Source organism: Papio anubis, chromosome 13 (genome assembly GCF_008728515.1).
Source record: "Papio anubis isolate 15944 chromosome 13, Panubis1.0, whole genome shotgun sequence".
NCBI classification, from domain to species: Eukaryota; Metazoa; Chordata; class Mammalia; order Primates; family Cercopithecidae; genus Papio; species Papio anubis.
In genome coordinates, this window is record NC_044988.1 from 55,717,156 (window position 1) to 55,731,809 (window position 14,654).

The 14,654-nt window shown below is 39.4% G+C and overlaps 1 protein-coding gene and 1 long non-coding RNA gene across 3 annotated transcripts in view; one reads left to right on the forward strand and one right to left on the reverse strand.

Moving 5' to 3' along the window:
- Positions 1 to 9,660, forward strand: part of TEK (TEK receptor tyrosine kinase) — a 122,601-nt gene extending 112,941 nt beyond the window's left edge. For both annotated transcript variants that reach the window (XM_003911626.5, XM_009188658.4), the window contains exons 22-23: positions 7,724 to 7,823; positions 8,662 to 9,660. In XM_003911626.5, coding sequence (XP_003911675.1) covers positions 7,724 to 7,823; positions 8,662 to 8,736 — 175 coding nt within the window. In that variant the 3' untranslated portion in view covers positions 8,737 to 9,660. The remainder of the gene's footprint in view (positions 1 to 7,723; positions 7,824 to 8,661) is intronic.
- Positions 1 to 14,654, reverse strand: part of LOC116270028 — a 39,423-nt gene that overhangs the window by 3,606 nt on the left and 21,163 nt on the right. The gene's annotated exons all lie outside the window — the stretch shown is intronic.

Below are 14,654 nucleotides of genomic sequence, written 5' to 3' on the forward strand. Positions count from 1 at the left end.
GTGTGTTTCTGGGGCCTGCTGACTTTAACAAAGTCAACTGGTATACACAAACACCTATACACAGAGATCCCAAATAGGTGAATAAAGGGGGGGGGGGGTTGCCAATACTAATACTGTTATGTAATACACAAGGAGTATTAGCTTTACAGGCATAGAAATTTAGGAGGCATTTAATGACTCTCAGGAAGGTTGAAATGAGGAAGGGCAACAAATGCAGAAAAACCTGAAATAAATTCGTGAAGTTTTTCATTAAGAAAGATACATTTTTGGGCTGGGAAGATGTGAGGGACTGTGCCAGGAGGAATGGTGCATTCCAGCCCAGATACTAAGCTTTTCCCACAGTCTTTGCAACCCGCAGAAGAGGAGATTCCCTCTGGTGTCTATGCCAACAGGGCCATGGGTTACAAGCACAAAACTGGGTGGCCGTTTAGGGAGACACTGAGCTAGCTGCAGGAGTTTTTTTTTTTAGCTTTTTTTCCTTGCCCCAGTGGCACCTGGAACACCAGTGAGACAGAACCATTCAGTCCCCTGGAAAGGGAGCTGAAGCCAGGGAGCCAAGTGGTCTAGCTCAATGGATCCCACCCAGCTAAGATCCACTGGCTTGAAATTTTTGCTGCCAGCACAGCAGTATGAAGTCAACCTGGGATGCTCCAGCTTGGTTGGGGGAGGGGTATCTCTGATTACTGAAGCTTGAGTAGGCTGTTTTCTCCTCACAGTGTAAACAAAACCCCAGGGAAGTTCAAACTGGGCAGAGCCCACCAAGCTCTGCAAAGCCACTGTAGCCAGACTGCATCTCTAGATTCCAGCTCTCTGGACAGGGCATCTCTGAAAAAAAGGCAGCAGCACCCGTCAAGGGCTTATAGATAAAACTCCCATCTCCCTGGGACAAAGTACCTAGTGGTAGGGGCCACTATTGGCATAGCTTCAGCAGACTGAAACGTTCCTGCCTGCCATCTCTGAAGAGAGCACCAGATCTCCCAGCACAGCACTTGAGCTCTGCTAAGGAACAAACTGCCTCCTCAAGTGGGTCCCTGACCCCTGTGCTTCCTGACTGGGAGACACCTCCCAGCCCAGCAGGGGTTGACAAGACACCTCATACAGGAGAGCACTGGCTGGCATCTGGCAAGTGCCCCTCTGGGACAAACCTTCCATAGGAAGGAACAGGCAGCAATCTTTGTTGTTCTGCAGCCTCCGCTTGTGATACCCAGGCAGACAGGGTCTGGAGTGGACCTCTAGCCAACTCCAGCAGACCTTCAGCAGAGGGGCCTGACTGTCAGAAGGAAAACAAACAGAAAGGAAAAGGACCTCCACATCAAAACCCCATCCGAAGATCATAGATAGATAAATCCACAAAAATGAGGGGAAACCAGTGCAAAAAGGCTGAAAATTCCACCCAGAATGCCTCTTTTCCTCCAAAGGATCACAACTCCTCACCAGCAAGGGAACAAAACTGAATAGAGAATGAGTTTGACAAATTGACAGAAGTAGGCTTTAGAAAGTGGGTAATAACAACCTCCTTCAAGCTAAAGGAGCATGTTCTAACCCAGTGCAAGGAAGCTAAGAATGTTGATAAAAGGTTAGACAAATTGCAACTAGAATAACATAAATGACCTGATGGAGCTAAAAACACAGCATGAATACTTCATGAAGCACACACAGTATCAGTAGCTGAATGGATCCAGTGGAAGAAAGGATATCAGATATTGAAGATAAACTTAAATAAAGCAGGAAGACAAGATTAGAGAAAAAAATGAAAAGGAATGACCAAAGCCTCCAAGAAATATGGGACTATGTGAAAAGATCAAACCTATGTTTGATTGGTGTACCTGAAAGTGACGGGGAGAATGAAACTAAGTTGGAAAATACTCATCAGGATATTATCCAGGAGAACTTCTCCAACCTAGTAAGACTGATCAGCATTCAAATTGAGGAAATACAGAGAACACCACAAAGATACTCCTCGAGAAGAACAACCCCAAGACACATAATCGTCAGATTAATCAAGGTTGAAATGAAAGAAAACATGTTAAGTGTAGCCAGAGAAAGGTCAGGTTACCTACAAAGGGAAGCCCATCAGACTAACAGCAAATCTCTCTGTAGAAACCCTGCAAGCCAGAAGAGAGTGGGGGCCAGTATTCAACATTCTTAAAGAATTTTCAACCCAGAATTTCATATCCAGCCAAACTATGCTTCGTAAGTGAAGGAGAAATAAATCCTTTACAGACAAGCAAATGCTAAGGGATTTTGTCACCACCAGGCCTGCCTTACAATAGCTCCTGAAGGAAGCACTAACATGGAAAGGAAAACCTGGTACCAGCCACTGCAAAAATATATCAAAATCTAAAGACCATTGACACTACAAAGAAACTGCATCAACTAACAGGCAAAATAACCAGCTAGCATCATAATGACAGGATCAGACTCACACATAATACTAACCTTAAATGTAAATGGGCTGAATGCCCTAACTAAAAGACACAGACTGGGAAATAGGATAAAGAGTCAAGACCCATCAGTGTGCTGTATTCAGGAGACCCATCTCACATGCACACACACACACATAGGCTCAGAATAAAGGGATGGAGGAATATTTACCAAGCAAATGGAAAGCAAAAAAAGCAGGAGTTGCCATCTGATAAAACAGATTTTAAACCAACAAAGATCAGAAGAGACAAAGAAGGCCATTACATAATGGTAAAGGGATCAATACAACAAAGAAGAGCTAACTATCCTAAATATATATGTACCCAATACAGGAGCACCCAGATTAATAAAGCAAGTTCTTTGAGACTTACCAAGAGACTTAGACTGCCACATAATAGTGGGAGACTTTAACTCCCCACTGTCAATATGAAACAGATTAACAAGGATATTCAGGACTTGAACTCAGCTCTGGAACAAGTGGACCTAATAGACATCTACAGAACTCTCCACCCCAAATCAACAGAATATGTGTTCTTCTCAGCACCTCATTGCAGTTACTCTAAAATTGACCACATAATTGGAAGTTAGACATTCCTCAGCAAATCCAAAAGAACGGAAATCATAACAGTCTCTCTGACCACAGAGCAATCAAATTAGAACTCAGGATTAAGAAACTCACTCAAAACTGCACAATTACATGGAAACTGAACAACCTGCTCCTGAATGACTACTGGGTAAATAACGAAATGAAGGCAGAAATAAAGATGTTCTCTGAAACCAGTGAGAACAAAGACAAAACGTACCAGAATCTCTGGGACACATTTAAAGCAATGTGTAGAGGGACATTTATAGCACTAAATGTCCACAAGAGAAAGCAGGAAGGACCTAAAATCGACACTCTAACATCACAATTAAAAGAACTAGAGAAGCAACAGCAAACAAAGTCAAAAGCTAGCAGAAGACAAGAAATAACTAAGATCAGAGCAGCAGTGAAGGAGATAGAGACACAAAATGTCCTTCAAAAACATCAGTGAATCCAGGAGCTGGTTTTTTGAAAAGATCAACAAAATAGACTGCTAGCCAGACTAATAAAGAAGAAAAGGGAGAAGAATCAAATAGATGCAATAAAAAATGGTAAAGGAGATATCACCACTGATCCCACAGAAATACAAACTACCATCAGAGAATACTATAAACACCTCTATGCAAATAAACTAGAAGAAATGGATAAATTCCTGGACACATACACTCTCCTATGTCTAAACCAGGAAGAAGTCAAATCCCTGAATAGACCAATAAAAATTCTGAAATTGAGGCAGTAATTAATAGCTTACCAACCAAAAAGTGTCCAGGACCAGATGGATTCACAGCCGAATTCTACCAGAGGTACAAAGAGGAGCTGTACCATCCCTTCTGAAACTATTCCAAACAATAGAAAAAGAGGGATCTTTCCTAACTCTTTTTATGAGATCAGCATCATCCTGATACCAAAACCTGGCAGAGACACAACAAAAAAGAAAATTTCAGACCAATATCCCTGATGAACATTGATGCGAAAATCCTCAATAAAATATTGGCAAACCAAATCCAGCAGCACATCAAAAAGCTTATCCATCATGATGAAGTCGGCTTCATCCTTGGGATGCAAGGCTGGTTCAACAGACGTGAATCAATAAACATAATCCATCATCTAAACAGAACCAATGACAAAAACCACATGATTATCTCAATAGATGCAAAAAAATCCTTCAAGGAAATTCAACACCCCCTGAGGCTAAAAACTCTCAGTAAACTAGGTATTGATGGAATGTATCTCAAAATAATGAGCTATTTATGACAAACCCACAGCCAATATCATACTGAATGGGAAAAAGCTGGAAGCATTCCCTTTGAAAACTGGCCTAAGACAAGGATGCCGTCCCTTACCACTCCTATTCATCAACATAGTATTGGAAGTTCTGGACAGGGCAATCAGGCAAGAGAAAGATATAAGGTTATTCAAATAGGAAGAGAGGAAGTCACATTGTCTCTGTTTGCAGATGACGTCACTGTGATTTAGAAAACCCCATCATCTCAGCCCAAAATCTCTTTAAGCTGATAAGCAACTTCAGCAAAGTCTCAGGATACAAAATCAATGTGCAAAAATCACAAGCATTCCTATACACCAATAACAGACAGACAAGTCATGAGTGAACTCCCATTCACAACTGCTACAAAGAGAATAAAATACCTAGGAATTCAACTTACAAGGGATGTGAAGGACCTCTTCAAGGAGAACTACAAACCACTGCTCAAGGAAATAAGAGGACACAAACAAATGGAAAAACATTCCAAGCTCATGGATAAGAAAGAATCAATATTGTGAAAATGGCTATACTGCCCAAAGTCATTTATAGATTCAGTGCTATCCTCATCAAGCCATCATTGACTTTCTTCACAGAATTAGATAAAACTACTTTAAATTTCATGTGGAACCAAAAAAGAGCCTGCATAGCCAAAATGATCCTAAGCAAAAAGAACAAAACTGAAGGCATCATGCTACCTGACTTCAAACTATACTACAAGGTTACAATAACCAAAACAGCATGGTACCAGTACCAAAACAGAGATACCAAAGGAATAGGACAGAGGCCTCAGGAATAACACCACACATTTACAACCATCTGATCTTTGACAAACCTGACACAAACAATGGGGAAAGGATTCCCTATTTAATAAATGGTGTTGGGAAAACTGGCTAGCCATATGCAGAAAAGTGAAACTGGACCTCTTCCTTACATCTTATACAAAAATTAACTCAAGATGGATTAAAGACTTAAATGTAAGATCTGAAACCATAAAAACCCTACAAGAAAACCTAGGCAATACCATTCAGGACATAGGCACAGGCAAAAGACTTCATGACTAAAACACCAAAAGCCAAAACTGACAAATGGGATCTAATTAAACTCAAAAGCTTCTGCACAGCAAAAGAAACAATCATCAGAGTGAACAGGCAACCTACAGAATGGGAGAAAATGTTTGCAATCTATCCTTCTGACAAAGGGCTAATATCTAGAACCCACAAAGAACTTCAACAAATTTACAAGAAAAAACAACCCCATCAAAAAGTGGGCAAAGGATATGGACAGAGACTTCTCAAAAGAGGACATTTATGCAGCCAACATATTAAAAAAAGCTCATCATCACTGGTCATTAGAGAAATGCAAATCAAAACCACAATGAGATACCATCTCACACCAGTTAGAATGGCGATCATTAAAAAGTCAGGAAACAGCAGATGCTGGAGAGGATGTGGAGAAATAGGAACGCTTTTACACTGTTGGTGGGAGTGTAAATTAGTTCAATCATTATGGAAGACAGTGTGGCGATTCCTTAGGGATCTAGAACCAGAAATACCATTTGCCCCAGCAATCCCATTACTGGGTATATACCCAAAGGATTATAAATCATTCTACTATAAAGACACATGCACACATAGGTTTATTGTGGCACTGTTCAATGATAGACTGGATAAAGAAAATGTGGTACATATATACCATGGAATACTATGCAGCCATAAGAAAGGATGAGTTCATGTCCTTTTCAGGGACATGGATGAAGCTAGAAACTAACATAAGAAAAGAAAACCAAACTCCACATGTTCTCACTCATAAGTGGGAACTGAACAGCGAGAACACATGGACACAGGGAAGGAAACATCACACACCGGGGCCTGTCGGCAGGTTGGGGGATAGGATAGCATTAGGAGAAATACCTAATGTAGATGACGGGTTGATGGGTGCAGCAAATCGCCATGGCACTTGTATAACAAACCTACACATTCTCCACATGTATCACAGAACTTATAATAAAAAAAAAAAGATACATTTTCTTGCCTAGAACCTTGCTTCTGCTAAGATTACTTTCAAAAGTAAGATTTATTCCATGGGGAAATATAATGACCTGTAGTGATACCACCATTCCCAGAACTATCCATGGTAGAAGCTAACTGGCATGTTTGAAGACTGAAAGGCTCTAGGTTGAACAAATAATTTATTGTCTAAATGGGGCTACTTCTAAGAGTGAAGGAAGATGTTAATAATATCACTGGAATAAGAAGCATACATACCATCCTGGAAAAACCTGGACATAGTTGGACCATCACTAGACAGTCCCTAAAATTCTACCTTTTGAGATTCACTTCATAAGGGGTGAGAAGATTTTTTAGTCTTTAAGAAACTTATGTTAAAGTATAAGCTGTTCTGGGATCTGTGACACCCTAAACCAATGGTTGATAGCCGCCTATGCACATAGGGTTCCCCGGAGTCATTTGTTCAGCATGTGGGCTCTTGATCCCCACTGTCAGTCATCGATTCTGTAAGTCTAGGACAGGTTCCAGAAATCTGCATTTTAATCACACGAGGAGTTCTGAGCACAATTGAGAAAGCACTGTCTTAAGTCAGTGTTTCCCAAACTATGTTCATGTGTTGTGCAAGATATAAATACATGATACAAGGGGAAAGGAGTTCTGTGGTCAATTAAGTTGGAAACTTTGTGTTAAACCTGTTGTCTTAGTCATTTCCGACTGCTGTAACAAAATAGTATTTCTCACAGTTCTGAAAGCTGGGAAATCCTGGATCAAAGCATTGGCAGATTTGGTGGCCGTGAACCATTTCCTGGTTCATAGATGGCCATCTTTCTGCTGTGTCCTCATGTGGTACAAGGAGCAAAAGAGCTCTTTCAGGCCTTTTCTGTAAGGGCACGAATCCATTCATGAGGGTTCTACCCTCATGACCTAATCACCTTCCAAACAACCTACCTTCAAACACCATCACATGGTTTCAACACATGATTTTTGGGTGGCATGAACATTGAGTCCATAGCACCTGGTTAAACAGGCTTTGTTTTTAATGACAGTGCTTCTAAAAGTCCTCCCTCTTAACGGGGGATACAATGGGTGGCATTTTACAAGTTTGAGCATGGGCCTTTTAAGAGACACTAACATTTTGAAAGATGCAGCATTCCAAGGGAAATGCTTCTATAGACACATACCCAGTTCTTTCTAGATGATTGTAATAGCTGAGACCAAGATCCTGCAGCAACAGTACCCAGGATAGGAACTAAATCTATGGGGAGATGAAATGGGACTTGCTTAGGGAGGTGGGAGGCCTAATAGAAACTTCCCAGGTGCTGTACTTTTGTCTTCTGCTGGTTAAGCTTTATAACCATGCATTGGTTGGCTTCATTCTCTTTTCCTGCCATGCCCAGGACTGAAGCACAGTTATAGAATTAACCCTTTAATTCTTTGCTTTCGAAGGTTTGATCTAATGAGACAATGCTGGCGGGAGAAGCCTTATGAGAGGCCGTCATTTGCCCAGATATTGGTGTCCTTAAACAGAATGTTAGAGGAACGAAAGGTGAGTATTAAAGTCAGGCAGGAGATCTTTAACTGGAATTCCTGATGTGCCCAGGGTGGTTCATAAAAAACACTGAAACAATTGAAGAAGTTCTTCTTGACATGGCCCTAAGTATTATAGAAACAAAGGATATCCCCCTACCCCCGCAACTTGGAAGAAGTTACAATTTTGGGGGGAAATAAGATTTCTATACAGGATATAGTCATGTACACAATGGAATAACATACAGAATTAGCCTATTAGAGCTAGAAGGAATTTTAGTCATATAGCCTGACCTTTTAATTTTATAGATGAAGAAATAGGCTCAGAAGTGGGTGACTGACTGAGGACACACAGCAAGTATACAACAGAGCTTGACCTGCAGGTTACTATGAGGAGGGTCAGGAATTCCATAAAAATTTCTAGAAGTTAGTTGGCTATAGTGATCTGGGAATCAAAAGAAAAGTAAATGTAGTTTAAAGAAATAGTCAAAACCCAAGTGGTAATTCAACTAGAGATGCAGGTGAGATCACACAGAGAGATGTGAAGATGAGATTCAGACAGGGGAAGGAACCCGAGAGAAGCTGAACACATTAGGAGGTACCAATAAGACACTGTGAGAAAGGCAAGCTCAGAAACTGAGGATACAGTATGAAATCTTACTTGCAGAAGGCAAGGGGATGCATTTTAGGAAGAAAGTCATCAAATACAACAGAGGGACTGAGAACAGAAAGTATCTCCCAAGTGCTTAGTATTTTGAGTTGAAGCAAACTAAGAAAACCAAGGTATTGCTGTAACTGCCACTGGCAGAGGTGGAATCAAAGCAGCCTATGTCTCTGAACCATTCTCATTCTTCCAGACCTACGTGAATACCACGCTTTATGAGAAGTTTACTTATGCAGGAATTGACTGTTCTGCTGAAGAAGCGGCCTAGGACAGAACATCTGTATGCCCTCTGCTTCCCTTTCACTGGCATGGGAGACCCTTGACACCTGCTGAGAAAGCATGCCTCTGCCACGAGATGTGATATAGAAGTGTACATATGTGCTGTACACCTGGGACCTTCACCACTATAGATCCCATGCATGGATCTGTATAGTATGCTCTGACTCTAATAGGACTGTATATACTGTTTTGAGTAAGAATGTGCTGAAATCAGAATGCCTGTTTGTGGTTTCATATGCAATAATATATTTTTTTAAAAATGTGGACTTCACAGGAAGGCGTGAGTAAAATTAGTATAATGCATAACTCATTATTGTCCTAGATATTTTGATATTTACCTTTATATTGAATGCTATTAAATGTTTTGCTGTGTCAAAGTAAAATATTGTTAATAAACCTAACAATGACCCTGATAGCACAGGTTAAGTGAGAGAAATATATGAATTCTAACAAGACATAGGTTAATATTTAAGAGACTGAAAAATCTCAGATTCCTCTCTCTCAATTTTATCCCTTGCCTGTAGCAGCCAGTCCCATTTCGTTTAGTCATGTGACAACTGTCCTGTGTTTCCACAGCCTGCAAGTCAGTCCAGAATGCTAACATCTAAAAGTAGACTTAAATCTCATTCCTTACAAGCCTAAGAATCTTTAGAGAAGTATACATAAGTTTAAGATAATGGGATTTTTTTCTTTTCTTTTCTCTGGTAATATTGACTTGTATATTTTAAGAAATAACAGAAAGCCTGGGTGACATTTGGGAGACATGTGACATTTATATATTGAATTAATATCCCTATATGTATTGCACATAGTAAAAAGTTTTAGTTTTGATGAGTTGTGAGTTTACCTTGTATACTGTAGGCACACTTTGCACTGATATGAGTGAATAAATGTCTTGCCTACTCACGTCTCATCCAGGAGTGTGTCTCATAGCTATTGCCACATGTCCTTATTATACTTTAAAGAAAAATGCTTTAAATTATCCATCCCTAGCACATAGAGTAGTTGGCGAGTATACTCCACTAGATACAGAATCTGAAACTCACCAGATTGAAAATTCTCCTAGAAGTATTCTACTGCCTAGTTCTTTTTCTTGCAACAGGAAGTACACCTTTGGGAGTGTTCCCAGTGTGAACCAAGGGCTTAGAATTGGAATTCTTTTTAATTGTGTTACAATGTTAAATAGAGTCCTCACTTAATGCCATCGATAGGTTCATGGAAACTGCAGTGCTATATAATGAAACCAATTTTACTATAGGGTAACTGATAGAAACAAGATGCTATCCCCATCAAGCCACCATTGACTTTCTTCACAGAATTGGAAAAAACTACTTTAAATTTTATATGGAACCAAAAAAGAGTCTGCATAGCCAAGACAATCCTAAGCAAAAAGAACAAAATTGGAAGTATCACCCTACCTGACTTCAAACTATACTACAAGGCTACAGTAACAAAAACAGCATGATACTGGTACCAAAACAGATACATAGACCAATGGAACAGAACAGAGGCCTCAGGAATAACACCACACATCTACAACCATCTGATCTTTGACAAACCTGACAAAAACAAGCAATGGGGAAAGGATTCCCTATTTAATGAATGGTGTTAGCAAAACTGGCTAGCCATATGCAGAAAAATGAAACTGGATCCCTTCCTTACACCTTATACAAAAATTAACTCAAGATGGATTAAAGACTTAAATGTAAAATCTAAAACATATTGTAGTTCTACATGCTGCACAAACTTTACATATTCTTATGTATTCAGAAATTACAACTAGGCAACTGAATTCATCCGGAACACTCTTTATTCCCAACAGCATATTCAAGCAAAGACACATAGCAAAATAAAAGCTGCTCTTTATAACAGTACCTAAATGGAACTTAACTAAATGGAAACACGAAGGAAAAGCCACTGAAATATTGGTCCAGCATGTCATCGCCAAGAGGGCAGACTAAGAGATGCCAGCCTTTATCTTCCTACACACAAAAAATAAATAAATAAATACAGACAACTATTCACATACCATAACAACCCAGAGGGACTGCAAAGACTCATTATAGGATCTGCAGCAATACAGTGGAGCACAATAATGAAGAGCAACCACACAGAAAGGATTGTGATCAGCATACCTAATACACCAGGAGATGTCTAGGAACAAAAAAGGTGGAGGCCTTGGTTTGAGCCACACAGCAGAACTACTGTCGTCACCAGTGACCTGCTTTGCAGAGGATACCAGCATCTCCTGCCACTGAGGTATCAGATAGCCATTCCCACTGGAGAACCCTAGAAAATGAAATGTACATCCCTAACAACCTCTACCCCCAGAAGTGGCTGCTGTTGAGCCACTTTAAGAAAGGAGCCACCATTTCTTCTAATCCTGTACATACCTCAATCTTTGAGCTGCAGCCACTTCATAAGAGCCCTCAAGCTCCAGTCTCAGGCTCTGCGGCTACATTGGGCCCACACATGTCTCAGACACTGGAGCGACTGCCATAGTGAGCTAGTTTGTACTCTGGGCCCTAGAGTCCATACCCTGCATACCAGCTCAGTCGCATGGATAACTAGGCTCCATCCTAACCCTAGAGCCATGCTAACTCTGTGTACACCTGTGTTTCCATTCTTGGTTCCCTGGCCGCCTCACAAGCATTTGTAGCTCAAAACTACTACCAACATGACAGACAGGGCGCCTGTGCCTCAAGCCACCAGCTCAGCCACCATAGAGAACCAGGCCTTGCTCTGACTCTGGAACTTCTCTAACACTGTGTCTGTGCTCCCATTCTTGGCTCTACCAGCTGATCCAGAAGCATCTGTGGCTTGCATACTGTTACTGTAGGAGGGTTGCTTGTGCCCCAGGCACCAATTCCATTAACCCCAGATCTCATAGCAACAGGCCCTCCAAATGTTCTCATGCTTCAGGCCTCAGCTCCATGGCTGTTCCACAGGTACCACTCAAATACTGGTATTGTCACTATGGCAGGACAGCCCACTGACCAGACCCAGTGCCAAGACATACCCTCTCAGCTATAACTTCCCTAGTGGGAGAAAAGAGATCAGGAGGATCTCCTCAGCCATTGTCTCTAAGACCCCAACAACCCTTGCTGGCACTGTGGACATCCACAGTGTTGACCACTGAGGAGCCCTGCCACCTTTGTCAACACCAACCTCTGCAGACATAGCTGGTACCAGAACTACTGCAGCTCAGTCAGCAAATGGTCTTATATTCCATGGAGAGGAAGGTCTTTCCACAGCAAAACTAGCACATGAGTTTTGCAAAAGGTGACTCCACCAAATGCACAGGTATCAACATAAGCAACAAGAAACATAAAAAAGAAAAAGACAACACCACCAAGACAGCACAATAATCTAGTAGCTAACCCCAAAGAAATATACAAATTGTCTGATAAAGAATTCAAAAGAACTGTTTTAAGAAAGCTCAGCAAACTTCAAGAGTATTCAGAGAAATGATTCAATAAAATCATGGAAAAAGTAAACAATCAAAATGAGAAGTTTAACATTGAAATTATATTTAAAAACCCCAACATTCTGGAGCTGAAAAATAAGTGAAATGAAAAATGCAATAGACAACGTCAACAACAGAATTGATCCAGCAGAAGAATCTGTGAATTCAAATATGTGATGTGAAAATATGTAGTCATGGGGTTGGGGGGAAGGATGAAAAATAATGAAGAACACCTATGGAATTTGTGAGACAGCATCAGAAGAGCACATGTTTGAGTTATAAGAGTTCAAGAAGCAGAAGAGACAGAAAGGGGTAAGAAAGCTTATTTAAAGAAATAAATAGCATAACACTTTCCAAATCTGAGGAAAGATAAATATTTAGATACAGGAAGGTCAAAAGTCTCCATACAGATTTAATCCAAATAATATTACAGCAAGGTATATTATAATAAAACTGTCAAAAAGCAAACAGGATCATGAAAGCAGCAAAGAAAAAGAAGATTAACATATATAACAGAGTTCCAATAAGGCTAGCAGCCAGTTTCTTAGCGGAAATGTTACATGCCAGGAGAGAGTGGAATGATATAGTCAAAGTTCTGAAGAGAAAATAACGTCAACCAAGAATCCTGTATCTGGTAAGGCTGTCCTTCAGAAATGAAGAAATAAAGACTTTCCCAGACAAAAGTTGAGAGATTTCATTACCACTACATCTGACTTACAGGAAATGCTAAAGGGAGTTCAAGCTGAGTGAAAAGGATGCTAATTTAATAGCATGAAAATATGAAAGTCATTGGTGAAAGCTATCACACAAATTCAGAATAATACTGTAATTGTGGTGTATAAATCACTACCTTTAGTATGAATATTAAAATGGAAAGCTATCACAAATAATAGCTACAATCATTTGTTAAGGGATATGCAATATAAAAAATATAAATTGTGACATCAAAAAATGTTGAGGGGGGTGGAAGAAAAGTGTAGTTACTTTAGTCAATCAAAATTAAGTTATCAGCTTAGTCTACTATAACTGTAAGATATTTTATATAAGCCTCCTGGTAACCACTAGCAAAAATCTACACAAGATACACAAAAGATAAAAAAGTAAGAAATCAAAGCACATACCACTAGAGAAAATCATCTTAAGGAAAAAGATCTACAGAACAAACAGAAAACAATTAACAAAATGGTAATAGTAAGTCCTTACATGTCAATAATTATCTTGAATGTAAATGTTAAATTCTCCAATCAAAAGACAAAGATTGGCTGAAAAAAAAAAAAGACCCAATTATTTGCTGCCTACAGAGACTCACTTCACTTTTAAAGATACACACAGAATAAGAGTGAAAGGATAGAAAAAGGTATTCCATGCAAATAGAAACAAAAAGAGAACAGGAGGGTCTATATTTATATTATATAAAATAGATTTTATGCCAAAAACTGTAACAAGACAAACAAGGTCATTATATAATAATAAAAAGAGCAATTTATCAAGTAGATAAAGTAACTGTAAATATGTATGCACCCAATGTCAGAGCATCTTAAATACATAAAGCAAATGTTAATAGATCTGGATAGAAATATTACAGAAATAAGAAAAATCGTAAGTGACTAATATGAACAACTATATGCCAACAAATAATTTAGAAGAAACTGACAGATTTCTAGATACATACCACCTACCAAGACTGAATAATTAATAAACAGAAAACCTGAGCAAACAAATAACCAGTAAGGAGATTATGAGTCAGTAATAAGCCTCCCATGAAAGAAAAGCCTAGCACCTGACGGCTTCACTGGTGAATTCTATCAAACATTTAGGGAAGAAATAATACCAATTCTTATCAAACTCTTTCAAAAAATACTGAAAAGGAAGGAAAACTTCCAAGTTCATTTTATGATGCCAAAGCCAGATAAGGACACTACAAGAAAAGAAAATTATAGGCTAATATCCCTGGGTGAACACAGATGCGAAAATCTTCAACAAAAAACTAGCAAACCAAATTCAACAGCACATTAAAAGGATGATTCATCATAATTGTGATTTATCCCTAGGTTGCAAGGATGGGTCAGTATATGCAAATCAATAAATGTGACACATGGCATTAACAGAAAGAAGTGCATAAACCGTATGATCATCTCAATACAGGTAGAAAAGCCATGTAACAAAATCTCTTCATGATACAAATTCTCAACAAAATCTGTATAAAAAGGAATGTATCTTAACCCAGTGAACACCATATAGGACAATCCCCTAGCTAACATTATACTCAATGGTGAAAAGTTGAAAATTTTTCCTCTAAGATCAGGAACAAGAAAAGGATGCCCACTCTTGCTACTTCTATTGAACCTAATACTGGGAGTCCTAGCCAAAGCAATTAAGCCAAGAGAACGAAAGAAAAAGCATCCAGTTCTGAAAGGAAGAAGTTAAATTGTCTCTGTTTG